The sequence below is a fragment of the Lygodium microphyllum genome, chromosome 23 (assembly GCF_053477565.2).
Source record: "Lygodium microphyllum isolate KBCC chromosome 23, Lygodium_microphyllum_v1.1.10, whole genome shotgun sequence".
NCBI lineage: Eukaryota > Viridiplantae > Streptophyta > Polypodiopsida > Schizaeales > Lygodiaceae > Lygodium > Lygodium microphyllum.
The window spans coordinates 87,904,613-87,920,461 of NC_141157.1; the positions used below are offsets into that span (position 1 = coordinate 87,904,613).

At 41.0% G+C, this 15,849-nt stretch overlaps 1 protein-coding gene across 2 annotated transcripts in view; it reads right to left on the reverse strand.

Moving 5' to 3' along the window:
- Positions 1–3,155: 3,155 nt before the first annotated feature.
- The window catches only part of LOC148016439 (S-adenosyl-L-methionine-dependent methyltransferases superfamily protein), a 41,670-nt gene continuing 28,976 nt past the window's right edge, over positions 3,156–15,849 (reverse strand). For both annotated transcript variants that reach the window (XM_087664171.1, XM_087664172.1), the window contains exons 6-10: positions 7,287–7,388; positions 7,114–7,206; positions 5,634–5,702; positions 5,420–5,508; positions 3,156–5,295 (exon numbers count right to left, since the gene is read on the reverse strand). In XM_087664171.1, coding sequence (XP_087520297.1) covers positions 3,443–5,295; positions 5,420–5,508; positions 5,634–5,702; positions 7,114–7,206; positions 7,287–7,388 — 2,206 coding nt within the window. In that variant the 3' untranslated portion in view covers positions 3,156–3,442. The remainder of the gene's footprint in view (positions 5,296–5,419; positions 5,509–5,633; positions 5,703–7,113; positions 7,207–7,286; positions 7,389–15,849) is intronic.

Consider the following 15,849-nt stretch of genomic DNA (forward strand, 5'->3'; position numbering starts at 1 on the left):
ATATGCTAAGTAGGAACTTCCTTAGTAAATCATTGAAGACCCTTACCTCCCCATCTCACACTCAAGAGCCCGAGGAATAGATCCTCAATTTTGTACTATCCCTCGAAAGTCATAATTAAGAAGAAAAGAAAGAGCCAAAAAAGAAAGAGAAAAAAACAAGGGCCATCTTTCTACACTGAGAGTCACCATCACTGCACCCAGAGTGTATCCTAGTCCCTTTTTCCCCATTGCACACTTAGGGCACATCAAGACACACCAAGGGGAGCTTATGCTTGCCTTTGGTTATACCTATCTTCCTAAGTCACGTCCACATCACCTCCCCCTGTACAAATTGGGTCCTTAAGTCCCAGTTCCACATCATGAGCACATGAACACAGCACAATAAGGTAGGCACACCCCCAAGAAAGTGCACGATCTTTGCTTTTTCAGGTACAATGAAGACAATGAATCCCCAACTTCGGAGGCCCGTCATCCACTCTAATAATCGGTCTGCAAGCTCTTAACTCAGGAATGCCGAGCTTTCCGCAGATCGGTGGGGTAGGGTCAAGGCCCTTAATTCGAGTATAGTCAGAGGAAATATTAATAGAGATTCGACATGATAACAAGCCACCTTTCTTCTTAAAGCAGGGCAACATCAGCAAAATATCAACATATCATTGACATGTCATCGTCAGTCTGACAAATGTAAGCTATCAAACCTCACTACAGTCCTACCAATGGCACTTGTAACAGCTCTTCCTCTGCTTTTCCCATTATAATTTCCTAGGTGATCCATAGCAACCTCCAAGTTCCAACAATTTCTTCAGTAACCCTAACCAGAACAACTAGCTTCCAGCATGCGCAAGCAAGAGTCCTGGGTCCTGCTACAAGAGTTTGATTCACAATTGCCAAGGCCACCCATCCAACCTGTAAGCCCTTAACAATACCCCACCAGTGCAGTGAGACTGGCACTCGTCTAGGAGAGGGATGATGTTAACCCCAGTACAAGGCAAAGAAAAAGAAGGTACAATAAAATACAAGAAAAATCTAAATACGGACACAACAAAAAAAACGATGAGTGTAAGGACAGTCCAAAAAAATCCAAGGCAAGTGCAAAAGGCGAAAAGCACATATTTAAATGCAAGACGCCCCTGAAAATTTTATAAAAGCCCTTCTATGCAAATTGTAAAATCTAAGCGAACATACGTGAAGGGATAGGTACAAATTTTATAAAAGTGCGTCAAGCTCCCTCCTGTGCAAATTGTAAAATCTAGACAAACGTACGTGAAGGGATAGAGTGGAATAGAAGGGAATAAGAAAAGAAAACCTTGACAAGTTGCCCGATCATGTAAAAAGAGAATGGGTACCCAAAAGTTTTCGAACTCATATATAAACCCAAAAAGTAAAGGAGACGCTCATTCTTTAGTGTGTGGCTAAAGTGGTCTCTTCTTCTCCTCTTGTCTTCTCTTCTTCTTGCTTGCTTGTGCTCGAGAGAGGGAGTGTGAAAGGATAAGGGAGTGGGTGAGTGAGGGTGAGGAATCATGGTGAAGAAACTCTCCATCTTCTCCTCTCTTCTTCTCTTCTTGCGTGCGCGACTATGGAGAATGGAGCAAGGTGGAGGATTGAGGATGCTTAAGCTTACATCTCGAATCGTGGAGCTATCAAAGGGCTTAAGTGAGGAGACTACTCCATCGAGCATCAAGGTAAGCTCACTACTCGTAAGAAGGCGCGTCGACCAGGTGAGAGAGAGTCATTTGTGCTCACTTGAAACGCTTGAAATAAATGTGATCCGTGGGTCTTGGCGGTTGAGCGTAGGCTCGCCTCTACAGTCATATACCTACATTTACATCTAAAACAATTTGCTACAAAAACTCTCCATTTTAGCTCATGTAAAATGACACATCTTCCACCTCTCACGCAATGGAGGCGTGGATATGTCAATATCCAACAATAAGTATAAATTCATTTAGTTCCCTATTGGTGGAGTTTGCCACTTGCCCCAATGAAGCAACTACACTTGAAAGTTCAACATTTTGACTACAGTGCGAGATAAAACTCTAATAATATTTATTCAAAGAGCATGGCTGAACATACACCTTTTTGTTCGCCAAATTGAGCATGGCATATCAAGATGCGATCGTACTAAAATCCCACATTTTCAATGTAACCTCCTAAAAGTGAGATTCTCTATTGGGCTAGATTACTCGAAGGCCTTATCAAAAAGATAATCAATGTTATTTGTGATAGCAATTTCATTTTGTACAACAACCAGCACATGTGAATCCTAATATGACCTACTTCCCTGATATTTCCAAGTGGGGATCAAAGACATTGCTTATTATTATCCAGCTCTAACAACATATTCCTCAATTTGTTCCCATCGAGCACCAATAATCCACCATAGCAACACTAATCTATAATGGTGACTAAAAGCTTTAGAAGTTGCATGTGATGTCATGCTGGAAGGAAAAGATAGTTGCAGATCCAGAATCTAGATGCGATCTCAAAACACCAGGATCATACAAAAGGTTCGGAGTTGCATGTGTTTGTAAAAACAAGCATATTCAATAGAATGCCATGAGTAGCTCAAGAACGACCTCAAACCTTCACAATTTTTAACATTAACACCTCTCCCTCTCTCTCTCTCTCTCTCTCAAATTGCTGCACAGATGATGGTCCCAGTGTTGGGTGTAATACAGAAACATTTAGTGACTTGCTTTTTCAGCAGTTTTAAAAGGAATTTTCTGATCCTAGAAGACGGATTCAATAATGATGGATACCTTGCAGTTTGTGGGATCTAAGGTTGTACATTAAGTGGAGCATATCCCACAAACAATGAATCATCTAACCATGGAGTTAATCTCAGTAGACGTTAATATATCTTTCCTTCTTTCTTTCTCTCATATGCACATGGATCTATAGCTCTATCATTGTCCAGACCTATGCATGTTAACCCATTTTTACCTTTGTGATGGTCGATACCACATGAAACTGAAGTGCACTAGCTAAGGCATTTTTGGGTTCACATGCTGCTCCTACAGACACCACAAGTTTGCTGTGCACACACAGATGCTCTTATCTTCCCAACATCTCATCCATCAATCGATAAAAAGGGCTGTCTACATATTCATTGAGATTTCCCAGGAATCCAAGAAATTTGCAAGAAGACTCAAGGATCAAGAAATCAGTACTTCGAGCGAGACAGGGGTCAAAGGATGTAATCATACAAAATCATGTTGAGAGTCCTCTACAACTGGAGAGAGGCCTTCTCTTTGGGCTCTCATTGTGCACTCCTACAATAAAAGAATCAGTGGTTGATTAGAGCCACACTCAACTACACCCAATCTAAAGCAGTAGTCAACGCAGAAGTGGGATGGGTCACAACATATAGACAATCCTACAAAGTGGCAACTGTTAAATACTCTGTCACTTGTACAAGAAATAACCATCAAGCATTCGATGGTCATCTGTTAGTTCCCGGAGGTGGAGAGTCCCTCCAGTTTTTCTTTGGAGAATCCCTGCGGGATCGGTTCCCTGATAAGTCTTTATCAGCAGATGAATTTCGGGAGGACCCCCGACCTTTGGGTGGAGGTTTTCTCTCTGGGGGCTGAGGCAGTTGCCAAGCACGAAGATCCATATATGGATCTTTTATTCGAAGTTCTGGAGGACCAGGCCCCAGAATTCCTGGGGTGGGAGGGCTTTTGAACACCTTGACAGGAGTAACAGGCAGTTCCCACTGGTAGGTGATCTGAGAGCGGTGTCTATAGTCAATAAATCTGTGGTTAGCAGAGGAATGCCGATTCCTCTGCTCATCACCCCTGTCCTTAGCTGTTTTAGAGTTGTGTGTCTTGGAAACAGATGTGGGGTACCTGGATCCCTGAGTTCGATTCTGTCTCTCCTCTGCATGATAATGTGACTTATTTGATTGTGTACCATGGTGTCGCAGTTGCCCAGTTGCGGTCCCTGATTGTGACAGGCGTTTATTCCCATCCGCATGCCAGTCTTGTTCAGCACGAGTGTGCCTTGTGAATGTAGAATCGGTGTGGGTATGCCGATCTGCTTCCTTGACGTGGGTTGTGCCAGATATGAATGTTGCTGCAGACAAATGTTCTCCATCCTCTGGCTGAAGCAGTTTGTTGTCCTCGTTTTCGCTGTCAGCAAGTAGTTTCTCTTGTGCATCAATGCCATTGTGGATTCCGGACGTTGCTTCCATATTGCTGCTATCAGAAGCTCCCTCCTTTTGACCACGCATTTCAAACTGATCTGCAGAAGTTTGTTCAACCAAGCAAGAAGAACTGCTCCTGCTCACCAGCTCTTCCTCTAACTGTCCTTTCCTGAATGAGCCCAACTCTTTCAGATGCCCTAGGTTTTCTCCATTGGGATGCTTTAGACTTCCTTTCCGTATAATTTCAGCATTGGAAATTTCTTTTGGTGACTCCACTTTGTGTGAGTACAATGGCACAGGCACTGCTTCTGTAGACTTTTCTCGACTACAATCAACTTCATCAGAAGGCAATGACTCTTTCCCACCTTGTTCAATACTTCCAAAACCGATTCTTTGATTGATACCAACAGACATGTTATGGCATACTTCAGATTGATCTGTTGAAATGCGTCCTAAAGAATCCTGGTCTTGCCCCTGACTGACAGGAATAGGATGCTGTTGACGATACTCGGGTTTTGAGCATTTAGTTTCCTGTTGCAATCTTTTTCTAGCATCATGCATCTCAGGACTGCCCTCTTTTAAGGTTCCTGTAACACTGCGCCTTCCATTTGACTCCACTGCAGTAGCATTACTAGCATGTTCTGTTAACTCACTCCTATTCTCACTTGCATTCAAGTTTTTATGCTGCTGCCAATCAGCATCTGTCCCACAGTGAAACAAATTATTCTGTGACTGTATTTGATCAATCACACTGCCTACAAATTCCATTCTGCTGTCATCCTGCGAGAGAGGTTTAGTGACAGGCATGCCATTTTCTGGCATGCACTCATCATTGCTCACGGCATGCCTTGTGTGTTCGCCTTTCTCATTTACTATTGGCAATGTGTTTCGTTCAGAGCTGCTTTTATGTTCCACCTCCATTCTCCCAGTATCCATGTCATTGGAATCACTCCGTACTGATGTTTGACTTAGCCTCCTTGTAACACCCTTCTGTTCATCAGGTGAACAGAGTTCATGATGAGCTGGGACATTCACATCAACTGCCTCTTCAAAGACTGTCATTTGATTGTCATCAGCAAAAGATAATGGGCTGTACATCCATCCTGCCTCGTAATCGTCTGCTCTTTTGAAGATGAAAGTTGTGTACAAACCTGCATCAGTTGAGGTTAAACTAAGTACATTCTTATGTACATGAAAATTCCAAGGATCTTAAAACAATGTTTAAACAATGTACAAACTACATTTCACCATAGTACTTAGACATTTTAATCTTACTTAGAACATCATAAGCATAGTGCACAAGCCGCCCTTTTGGATCCAGCAAGTTTCCACATGTTGCTCGCAGGATATCCAAAAACTGTGATCTAGCTTGCAAGACAAGATCAAATGCATGAATGAGAATGTGTAAAGATATAAAGTCAGCAAAGAATCCAAAAAAACCCTATCTTACAGCCTTAAGAATGAAGAGCTTAAAAATCCAAAAAATTACCTATAATCCTCATAAAACTCCTGTAAGTTTTGGATTTCCACATACTCTAAACCAACTTCCTCTGCAATCCTGTGACAGAAAAGAGCCCTTTTAGAATCTGTTGAAAATGCATATTGTTGTTACTTGAGGACTGATCATCTAATGTGTCCTTTTCCATACTAGCTTGTGTACAAAATAATGTAAGATCCTCAGGTTTACATTTAACTCTCCATTTTTTGTCTTTGTTTTGGTGCACATCTCTTGATCTATGCAAATCATGTTGGAAGAGCCCTCCTTCCAAGGGCTTGCTATGACCTTTCATTACATAACCTAGACTTCCATTGGCATGACCTTTGAGGTTTGATTATCTCAACCCTTCATTTCCATAATCCTTGATCTTTCACTTTCATGACCCTTCACTACCATGACCCTTGACATTCCATTGGTAGGAATCTTTATTGTTATGTCTTTCAAACAAGAAAAAGAGACACCAAATTTTCACCTATTCACAAGTTCCATAATAACAATTGATTGACTGAATAAGAAATGGTAGCTCCTACCTTGACCCATCTAGATGCTCCAGAATAACTATTGGTCGAATGAATGAGTAAGAAGATTAATGAACAAAAGATAGGCTCCTGACTTGAATGGCTCCTAAAAACCACCTGTAGAATAAATGACTAAAAAAACTAGCCACTCTCACTGAAGGAAGAACTATTGTACAAGATGTTAGAGTGGTCAGCCTAGAAGCACTGAGCCACAATCAGTTTTCATTTGTACCTTTTATGAAAATTTGTCACCTTTTGAACATTTTAACCAAACGAAGAATCTTTTTCCAGAAAAACAAAGAAAACGCCTGGCAGAGAGAATGGTCAACTGGGACCAGTCCTCTCTGACCAGAAAAGTATCCATGCAATAGTGGAAAGTGCTATTTGTCAGAGCGGTCAGCGTAGAGCACTGGGCTCCCCTCATTCCGTTTTCATTTTTATCCAGTAAGGGAGCTTGTAGCCCTTTGAACATAAGGACTCCAGACCAGATCAACCTAGTGTGTATGATCCCGAAGGCTAAGGCACTAGACATACTGGAGTTTGTCCAAGTTAACTTCTATGGTCACTTGGTAAGGTTAGTTGACAGTATTGTGTATAGCAGTTGACCAAGTCTTTCGTGATGCAGCCCATTGCATACATAAGAGTCTTCTGCATAGAAAGTATTCTCAATATGGACTTTTTGATGAAGCACTTTCCACTAGTTTATGAATACTTTTCTTGTTAGGACCAACTTCTGAGAGAGGACTAGTACGAGGCGACCCTTGTCATAGCCAGGTGTTTCATTGTTTTTCCTTACTTACAGTTATTTTTATTTTTCACAGATCTTTCTTGATGTTGCTTTTGATCTTGTGGGGGCTTTTCTTTGTTTCTTTTGCTTCTTACCATGCCCTACAGATCCAACAATCAACAACTATGAGACACATCCAGTGAGCAAAAGTTTTGGTAACACATACCTGATTAAACTTGGAAAGTGTATCAGCGTTTGGGACGTGGAGATCGCAGTGTCTGTAAACTGCAAGGTGTATTTGGTCCCAAATGGTGTAAATCTGCAACCTCTTATATTCAGTTTGTTGTGTCCATGAAATGGGATTTTAAGTACTGCATACTTCAAAACAAATAGATTTACCCATCATCCTCAAAACATATCACATAATGCTCAGAATTGACACGTGGAAGGGCTCGCACTCCAAGTCTATGGGCTCCCTCAACTGCCTTCTGGTACTTTGACCTGTTATTAAAATTCCCAGCTATGATAAACATACTTAGCAGATAAAACATACAGGATGGAGCTTGACACTCTTCCTAGAAGGGCTGGAGCTTTCAGGATCGCATAGAATTTGAATAAAGTTGGCTGCTTATATTCAACTAACATAAAGTTGCAGTTATAGTCTTGCATTGAATGTCTTCTTTTTCAAAGAACTGAGAACTACAGTAAATGGCACCTCAGTAGTAATAACCAGAGATAAAGATACAAAGTAAAAAAACCCTCTGAGACAAACAAAAATGACCTCACTGTTTAGTTAAGGAAGATATCAAGAATAACCAATCGGACAGTCTGTAATGCCAAACCAAGTGAAGAACCCCCACATGGAAGAAGGTGCCAGACTCCCAAGTACATAGAAAGGCCCCTCACCTCTTCATGCAATCTGAATTAAGCCCTGCAGCCACTCCCATCTACCTCTACGAGAGTAAATGATCTTTGTCCATATATAGGTGAATGAGACTGTGAGGCTCTCAAAGCAGAGGCATGCTGCTGCTGCATAGCATCATCACCTTTGCTGCCTAGATATATTAAGAAATACCACTGCTAATGAGCTTCCATTTGTGACAGTGGCCAGCTGTCCACTCTGTCAGATAAAAGCTTGTGGTGGGGATGGTGCTCATCTGTTGATCTAAAATCTGACAGGTTATGCTCCCCTAAGTCCTAATATCCACAAGTGAGTCCTATCTATGACCCACACTACTGCTTTCCAGGTCACTATCATCTCTCATGAGTTTTGTGGAATACCATCTGAGTGCTCTTGTTAGGTCAATGCTCAGCTGCACATGCACACACCCCCCCTCACAGTGAACAATGAACAGCAAGAGTGGAGAGATTGGTGGAAGGTCACATCCACTAATGTGAGAATAACAGAATGAAAGTACAAGCCCTAAGGTACTGTAGTAGCACGGCCAAAGTGGGTGTTCACATGGGGAAACAAACCTCCAACTAGAAGTTAAAAGTGCGTATGCATAAGGGAGTATTCACGCCAAAACAACAAAGGAACACGATAAGTGTAACAAACCCCCCTAGAGTGAATGATATGAGCATAAAAAGCATAGAACGTTGAAACCTAACACGTAGTAAAAACTTCAAAATTCAACACTCCATTGCCTATAGGTAAAGCTTCTCATAAATATGTAAGACTTATTCATTTATCATTCTTGTAGTGATTTGGGGGCCATAACTTAGGTCTTTCAAGTTTCCATTGAGAATGGGCATTGACACTCAATGATCCACAACAATGGACACATGTTAAACTAGATTCAAATGATTGTGCAAGTGGGAAGGTCCATGAGTCACAAAATAGTTGTTGTTTACATACAGTCTCAGTCAACAACTAAAAGGAGTACTGAGGCAACCTCAACACAAACCTAACCTGCATCTACATGAGGGATATTGATTGATTGAGCAGAGTAGCTTGGCTGATCAAAACATCCTAGATCCCAACCAATGAATTGTTGACACATGCATAGGAGGATACATGGGATGCCCCCTAGATCCCGACCAATGAATTGTCCACACATGCAGAGGAGGATACATGAGATGCCCCCTAGATTCTTCTCTACATGGGACAAGATTGAGGCTATGCAACAATCACTGATGAGGGCTTTCATAGGATGATATATACTTCCATGGTTCTTGTGCCCCAACCTCTTGGCATCTCAACACCTTCACTACCCATGATAGCATCAACTAGGATTTTCTTTTAGCTTCTAGCTTTTATTTACTTTTTGTATTTTTCCTAGATAGTTGTATTGCTTGTAGTTGTAACTCATGGTCTCATAGATCATCCCCCCCTCCCAAAACCCCAAAAAATGCGATGACAAGATACCCTCGATGCATCATAGGGTAGGCAAACGCAAGAGATCAATTTGGTTGTCACTCGACTTTTCTACCATGATCAAATTGCCTTTTATAATAAGGTAACATTTTAAAGATACTAAACATTCATCTAGATGTTGGAACTGGAAGGACACAGCTGAGAGAGTTTGAGATCGAGCAAGAGTGAGCTGAGCGTATGAGTGTGATAGCTGGAGTGAGTGTGAGTAGAGTGAAAGTCAGAGACGATAAGAGTGTACCAACAATGTGTTGGTACACAAAGAATGAAATGTATTTATACTTAGGGCACGTAAAGGGTGCATTCACATGTACAGTGTGCGTGTACTATATACACGGAGGTCACCGGGCCTTTATATCCCAACAACCTCCCACTTAAAGGTCTGATATGAACCTCTAGCTAACCAACTCCCACTAGTCAAATGCAATGCTCGTGCTGAGCTCTGCTTAGACTTTTAGTGAAAACACCTGTAGGGTTATCTTCTGTTTTAATCTTGGTCAATGTGATTTGACCATCTTCCAGAATATGTCTGATAAAGTGATATCGCACATCTATATGCTTTGTGCATGAATGATACATGGCATTCTTAGCCAGATACACAGCACTCTGGCTATCACATCCCAAAGCTGTAGTACCCATAGACATGTCGAGATCACCTGCAAGTCTGCTCAACCATATAGCTTCCTTAGAAGCTTCAGTAGCTGATATGTATTCGGCTTCAGTGGTACTCAGTGCAACAATGTTTTGCAACCTGGAACACCAAGAAACAGCCCCAGCAGCAACTGTAAAGACATACCCGTTGGTGGACCTACGAGTGTCCAAGTCACCTGCCATGTCTGCATCACAATAACCCTGCAAACTAAGTGCAATACTTTTTCTTTGTGTACCCTTAAGGTATCGAAGAATACACTTGACAGCCTCCCAATGTGCTTTGCCAGGATTTGACATAAACTTGCTAACAACTCCCACTGCATGAGCAATGTCTGGACAAGTAGCAACCATAGCATACATAAGAGAGCCACAAGCTGATGCATAAGGAACTCCCTTCATAGAATTTGCTTCCACGTCATTTTTTGGGCTGTTGGCTTTGCTAAGCTTGAGATAAGGAGGTAAGGGTATCCCAAAAGGCTTAGCTTCAGCCATATTACATCTGTCCAATACCTTTCCAATGTACTTTTCTTGAGATAAAAACAGCAATTTCTGCATTCTATCTCTACGAATCCTCATGCCCAAAATATGCTCTGCATTCCCCAAATCTTTCATGGAGAAAGCTGATTTCAGTTGATTTTTTAGAGCATCCATGCTAGTCTTTCTTTTCCCAGCTAGCAACATATCATCCACATACAAAACAAGTATTATGGAACTGCCATCTGTATCCTTTTTCATGTACAAGCAATGATCTGCATGGCTGCGTGTAAACTCATGAGATAGCATAAAAGTATCAAACTTTTTGTACCATTGCCGTGGTGCTTGCTTCAGCCCATATAAGTTGCATTTTAGCTTACATACCATCTGCTCTTTTCCAAGAACTACAAAGCCCTCGGGCTGTTTCATGTAGATTTCCTCATCAATGTCACCATGCAAGAAAGTTGTTTTTACATCCATTTGATACAGCTCTAAATCCAAAATAGCAATAAGAGCAAAAAGCACACGTAAAGTAGTCATCTTCACAATAGGTGAGAAGACCTCTTGGAAGTCAATCCCTTCCTTTTGTGCACAACCTTTAGCAACTAGCCTTGCCTTGTACTTGGGTTTCCCATCAACTGTCTTGACTTTGTACACCCATTTGTTTGGAAGTGGCTTCCTTCCCTTTGGTAATGACACAAGATCCCAAGTATCATTTGCATATAGAGATTTAATCTCTTCCTACATAGCTAGCTCCCACTTACTGCTGAACTCACATGACTTGGCCTCTTTATATGTAAGAGGCTCACCCTCATCTGTAAGTATCATATAATGCAAGGAGGGGTTAAACCTATGTGGTTGCCTTCTTACACGTGTAGACATGCGTACTCAATGATCAACATTATCAGGAATTGGGTCTACATCAGGAGGTATATTATTTTCGGCATTGATTTGCTGCTGTAAACCATTTTCAGCATGTTGTTCATGCTGTACAGCTGCTGTAAACCATTTTCAGCATGCTGTTCATGCTGTACAGCATAAACACATGCGATTTTGCCTTCAAACCATACACCCAAGTGTACCTAGAGTGGTCATAGATAAATGTAACAAGATACAAATGACCACCGAGCGCTTTCATCCCCATAGGACCACACATATCAAAGAATATGAGGTGCAATTTTCGAACAACATGCATAGAACCATCCTTTTTGAAAGCAAACCTCTACATTTTACCCAAGATACATTTTTTGCATGCATGATGAGGTGGGGTCTCGAGAGAAGGTAAGGCATCCACTATTTGACAACATTCAAGAATCATCAAACTACCAAAACTCATATGACCAAATTGGGCATGCCATAGCTCCGCAAATAGATAGATTGTGATACCATGCACAAATAAGACATCTAGAAGCATAAAATATGAGCATCTGCAGCAATGATCAGCACTGATCAAATGCCAAAACATAATTGTTGTTATTAGCACGTGCAACATACTTTTCTATAGGGGCTGAATGCAATGATGTGAACTGATGTAAATGGATGCCTCACTCTCAAAATACCAAGTATGCTATGTTTCAGAATCATTAAAAGCACTATTAGCCATGCAAGTGTCAGAACTGCATGTCAAGAATGCATAGTCCTTCTCTACAAAATTGGTTGTAGCATCCCCATCCGAAGACCAATGGCAAATTTCTCTTTGGTCAGCCTTTTCCTGCATTCATCAATGTAATGTCCTAGTTTCTTACAATAGTGGAATTTCTCCTTTTTCTTTGTCTTATCTATGTCTTGGAAAGCCTTGTTAGATGGCTGTCCCATATCAGCCTTGGCTGATTTTTTACATACTGCTTTGCCTTTCCCTTGCCTTTGTATTTAGAGAGCATACCTACATTCCTAAACACATAGCGACATTTCTCTGATTTTGTTCCTCTTGTAATAAGAGGCTTTCCAATTCCACAAAAGTAAGGGGCTTCCCTCCCCCGCCCCCCAAAAAAAAAGATAAGTTCAGCAAGGTGTGGAAGCCAAGATAAGACTCTGGAAATGAATTCATAGTAACATTCACCATTTCTGCATCCAAAATGAGGCTTTCCAATTCCACAAAAGTAAGGGGCTTCCCCCCCCCCCCCCCCCCCCCCAAAAAAAAGATAAGTTCAGCAAGGTGTGGAAGCCAAGATAAGACTCTGGAAATGAATCCATAGTAGCATTCACCATTTGTGCATCCAAAATAACCTCATTAATATTCAGCGGTTGCTCATGTATGTCTCATGTACGTCCTGCAAGTGTGTAAGGTGATCAGTCATGCTATCACCCTCATCCATATGTGCATTAGCTAGTTTTGTTCATAAGTAAGAGATTATAGCTTCATTAAAAATTGCAAATATGTGTTCCAAGACATCCCAAGCTGCTTTAGAGGTCTTGCATGGCTGTATATGAGGTTTAATAATCTCTTAACTAACAAGGCAATCAATGATAAAGCCTATACATCCTTTGAATCCCATCTCCTCCGATCTGTTGTAGGAGAAGTACGAGCAGCAATAGGAGTAGTTCTTCTCTCTCCCTCCCACCATCTCAAATTGCATGAATGACTGAGACCCAAGCCCCCAGAACGTTTTCTCAATTCACGTGTAATGAAGCAAATTATCGACATGAGAATTGAAGCCTATTCCAAGTATAAAACTTTGTACCATACTTGAGCCAAGAGAAAGAGGACTTAGGGTTTAATATAAAAAGGCAAGAAGTGCTAATGTAGCATCATTCTTTGGCATTATCACAATTTTATCCTTCTTGTCTTTTATTTTTCTTGTACTTGGTTAGCAGCTCATGGCTACATTATGCTATGGTAATGGAAGATGTTCCATGGCATGGCCATGTTTGTAATTCACTTTGTTACATTTCTTGTTGTATTTAAGTTTTTCTTCTGCTGTACACCCAGGACAGGACGTCACCTATGACTAAAAATAAAAGAAAGGAACCCATTATGGATACCATCAGTGAAGGTTTAAGGGACTATCAGCTGGATAAAGAGTGTGAAGCTTCACAAGAGGCTATTTACCTTGAGAACCATGATAATGAGGAGCTAGAGATAAGTTCAACACATGCTGCAGTAAACAAACAAGTGAATGGGTTTGGCACTACTCATGTCTCTACTGATTCTAAGAGTTTTCAACAACTCTCCAATGGCATAAAGGATATGAAATCGGGAATTGATAAGCTTGTGGCTCTCTTAAGTGAGAGGATATTACCTATAGCTATTCCAAATGCTCCAACTATTCCCATTGTTCAAGAGCAGTCAAAGACCACAACTCCCAAGGTTGTTGGGCACTTTGAAGTTGAAGAGCCATCAAGAGTTCAGCCCTCTCATTTTCAGACTCAATCTTAGCCCCTTTATCAACCCAAGACCTACACTAGCCCTCATGGACAGGATTTGGAAGATAAGGCCCAAGCTAACTCAAGGCTTGATGATGGCACACATGGATGCCATCCTTTTTACAAGTCCTTTTATGGACAGCCTTCCACTATCCCTAAATCTACACATGAAGAGAAAGCTGAAGAACAAAGGTCTTATCATAGTTAAGCAAGTGGAGGTAATAATTCTCATGGGCCACACCCATACAATGGACATGGTCATATAAATTCAGTTCCAAATTCTTATGGACAGCAACATCATATCAATGATAATCATGTATATAATCAGCCTTCTAAACAAGATCCACGTTCAAATCAGTTTTGGCCACATCAAATGAGTGGACAACAACCACCAATGAATGCCACAACAAATATACATTCTCCAATGTATGGACATCAGGTCTATGAACAGCCTCATGTTGTTGGCAACTCTTTCTCTCCACCACAAGGACAATTTAATCGGCCAAATGGGTTTGCAAATATTCATGGGCAGTAACAACCATATGTTCATGGAACATGGAGTAATGATGTTCAAAGGCAAAATTCTTTTGGTCCAAACTTTTATGGACAGCAACACAATAATGGTCAATCTCATCAATATGAGCGGGAATACAAGGAGAAAATAACCATTTCTAATTTCCAGGGTGAAAATCCATCCCCTACCGAATTAGAAGAATGGTTTAGCAAGCTTGAGATGTATTTTTCTTTGTATCCTAGACCGGAGAATGTAAAGATAAAATTTGCAGCCCTACATTTGGAAGGATATGCACATACTTGGTGGCGGTACGTGTTAAGGATTGATAATGAATTCTTAACATGATCTTTAAAGAGGAATTGGATGTTGAGGCAAATGAAGGCAATCTATCTCAACTTGATTGCTTACCTACTCTTGAGAAGATGCATGACCATGATGATGATTGCAATGAAGAATTCTATGACCCTATGGATGGTTTTCCATTCAACCCGGGTGGTTACTTCATGAATGATCCTTGGACAAATTTGGATTCACTGAAGCTTTATTCTATCTCCTATGATGCATGGAATGGTTCCAAAGGGAACAATACATTATGCCTTAAAGGCTACATTATTTGAAGAATTGCTCATATTCTTATTGATACCGGGAGTACACATAGCTTTGTTAATACACGGTCTCTTGATGGGCAGAAGTTGTATACACAAGAAATACCTTCATCATTAAGAATCCAAGTGGCAAATGGAGCTTATAAGAGCAGTAATCAGATTTGTCCCAATGTTCCTATCACTTTATCATCATCTTGTACCACTTCGGTGAATCTTATTGCCTTGGAGATGGGTCCCATTGATATCATACTTAGCTACAATTGGCTGAAAAGTATTGGCAAGTTTACCATGGATTTGAATAGGCTGCAAATGGAATTTCAATGGCATGGATAGCAAGTTACTCTTCAAGGGATTGAGAAGAAGCAGCTAGAGGTGATCAGCACCAAGAAGATTAAGAGAGAGATCAATGCAAAGGCATGTATGTTTACCCTTCTCTTGTCAAAGATTGATGAGGATCAGGCCTCTACTCCTTCAAAAGATATGGATCCTTGTCTTTGCAAATTGTTGGAAGAGTATGATGATTTATTTCAGCCACCTACCTCTCTTCCTCCAAAGCGTGAAGTGGATCACCCCATTGACTTGCTTCCAAATACTAAGCCTATCAATAAACCTCCATATCGCCTTTCAAATGTGGAAAGAAAAGAAGTTGAGAGCCAAGTAAAGGAGCTACTTGAAATGGGTCTTATACAACCAAGTCAACCTCCCTTTGCTTCTCCCGTTCTTCTAGTCAAGAAGAAGGATGGTTCATTCCACATGTGCATAGATTATCGGGATTTGAACAAGGCCTCTATCAAAAATAGGTATCCAATACCAAGGATTGATGATCTCTTGGATGAATTGAAGGATGTCAAGGTCTTTTCAAAGATCGATTTGTGATCGGGATACCACCAAATACGCATGAAGGAGGGGGATGAATACAAGACTGCATTTAGAACCGAGAGGGGATTGTATCATTTCATGGTTATGCCCTTTGGTCTTTCA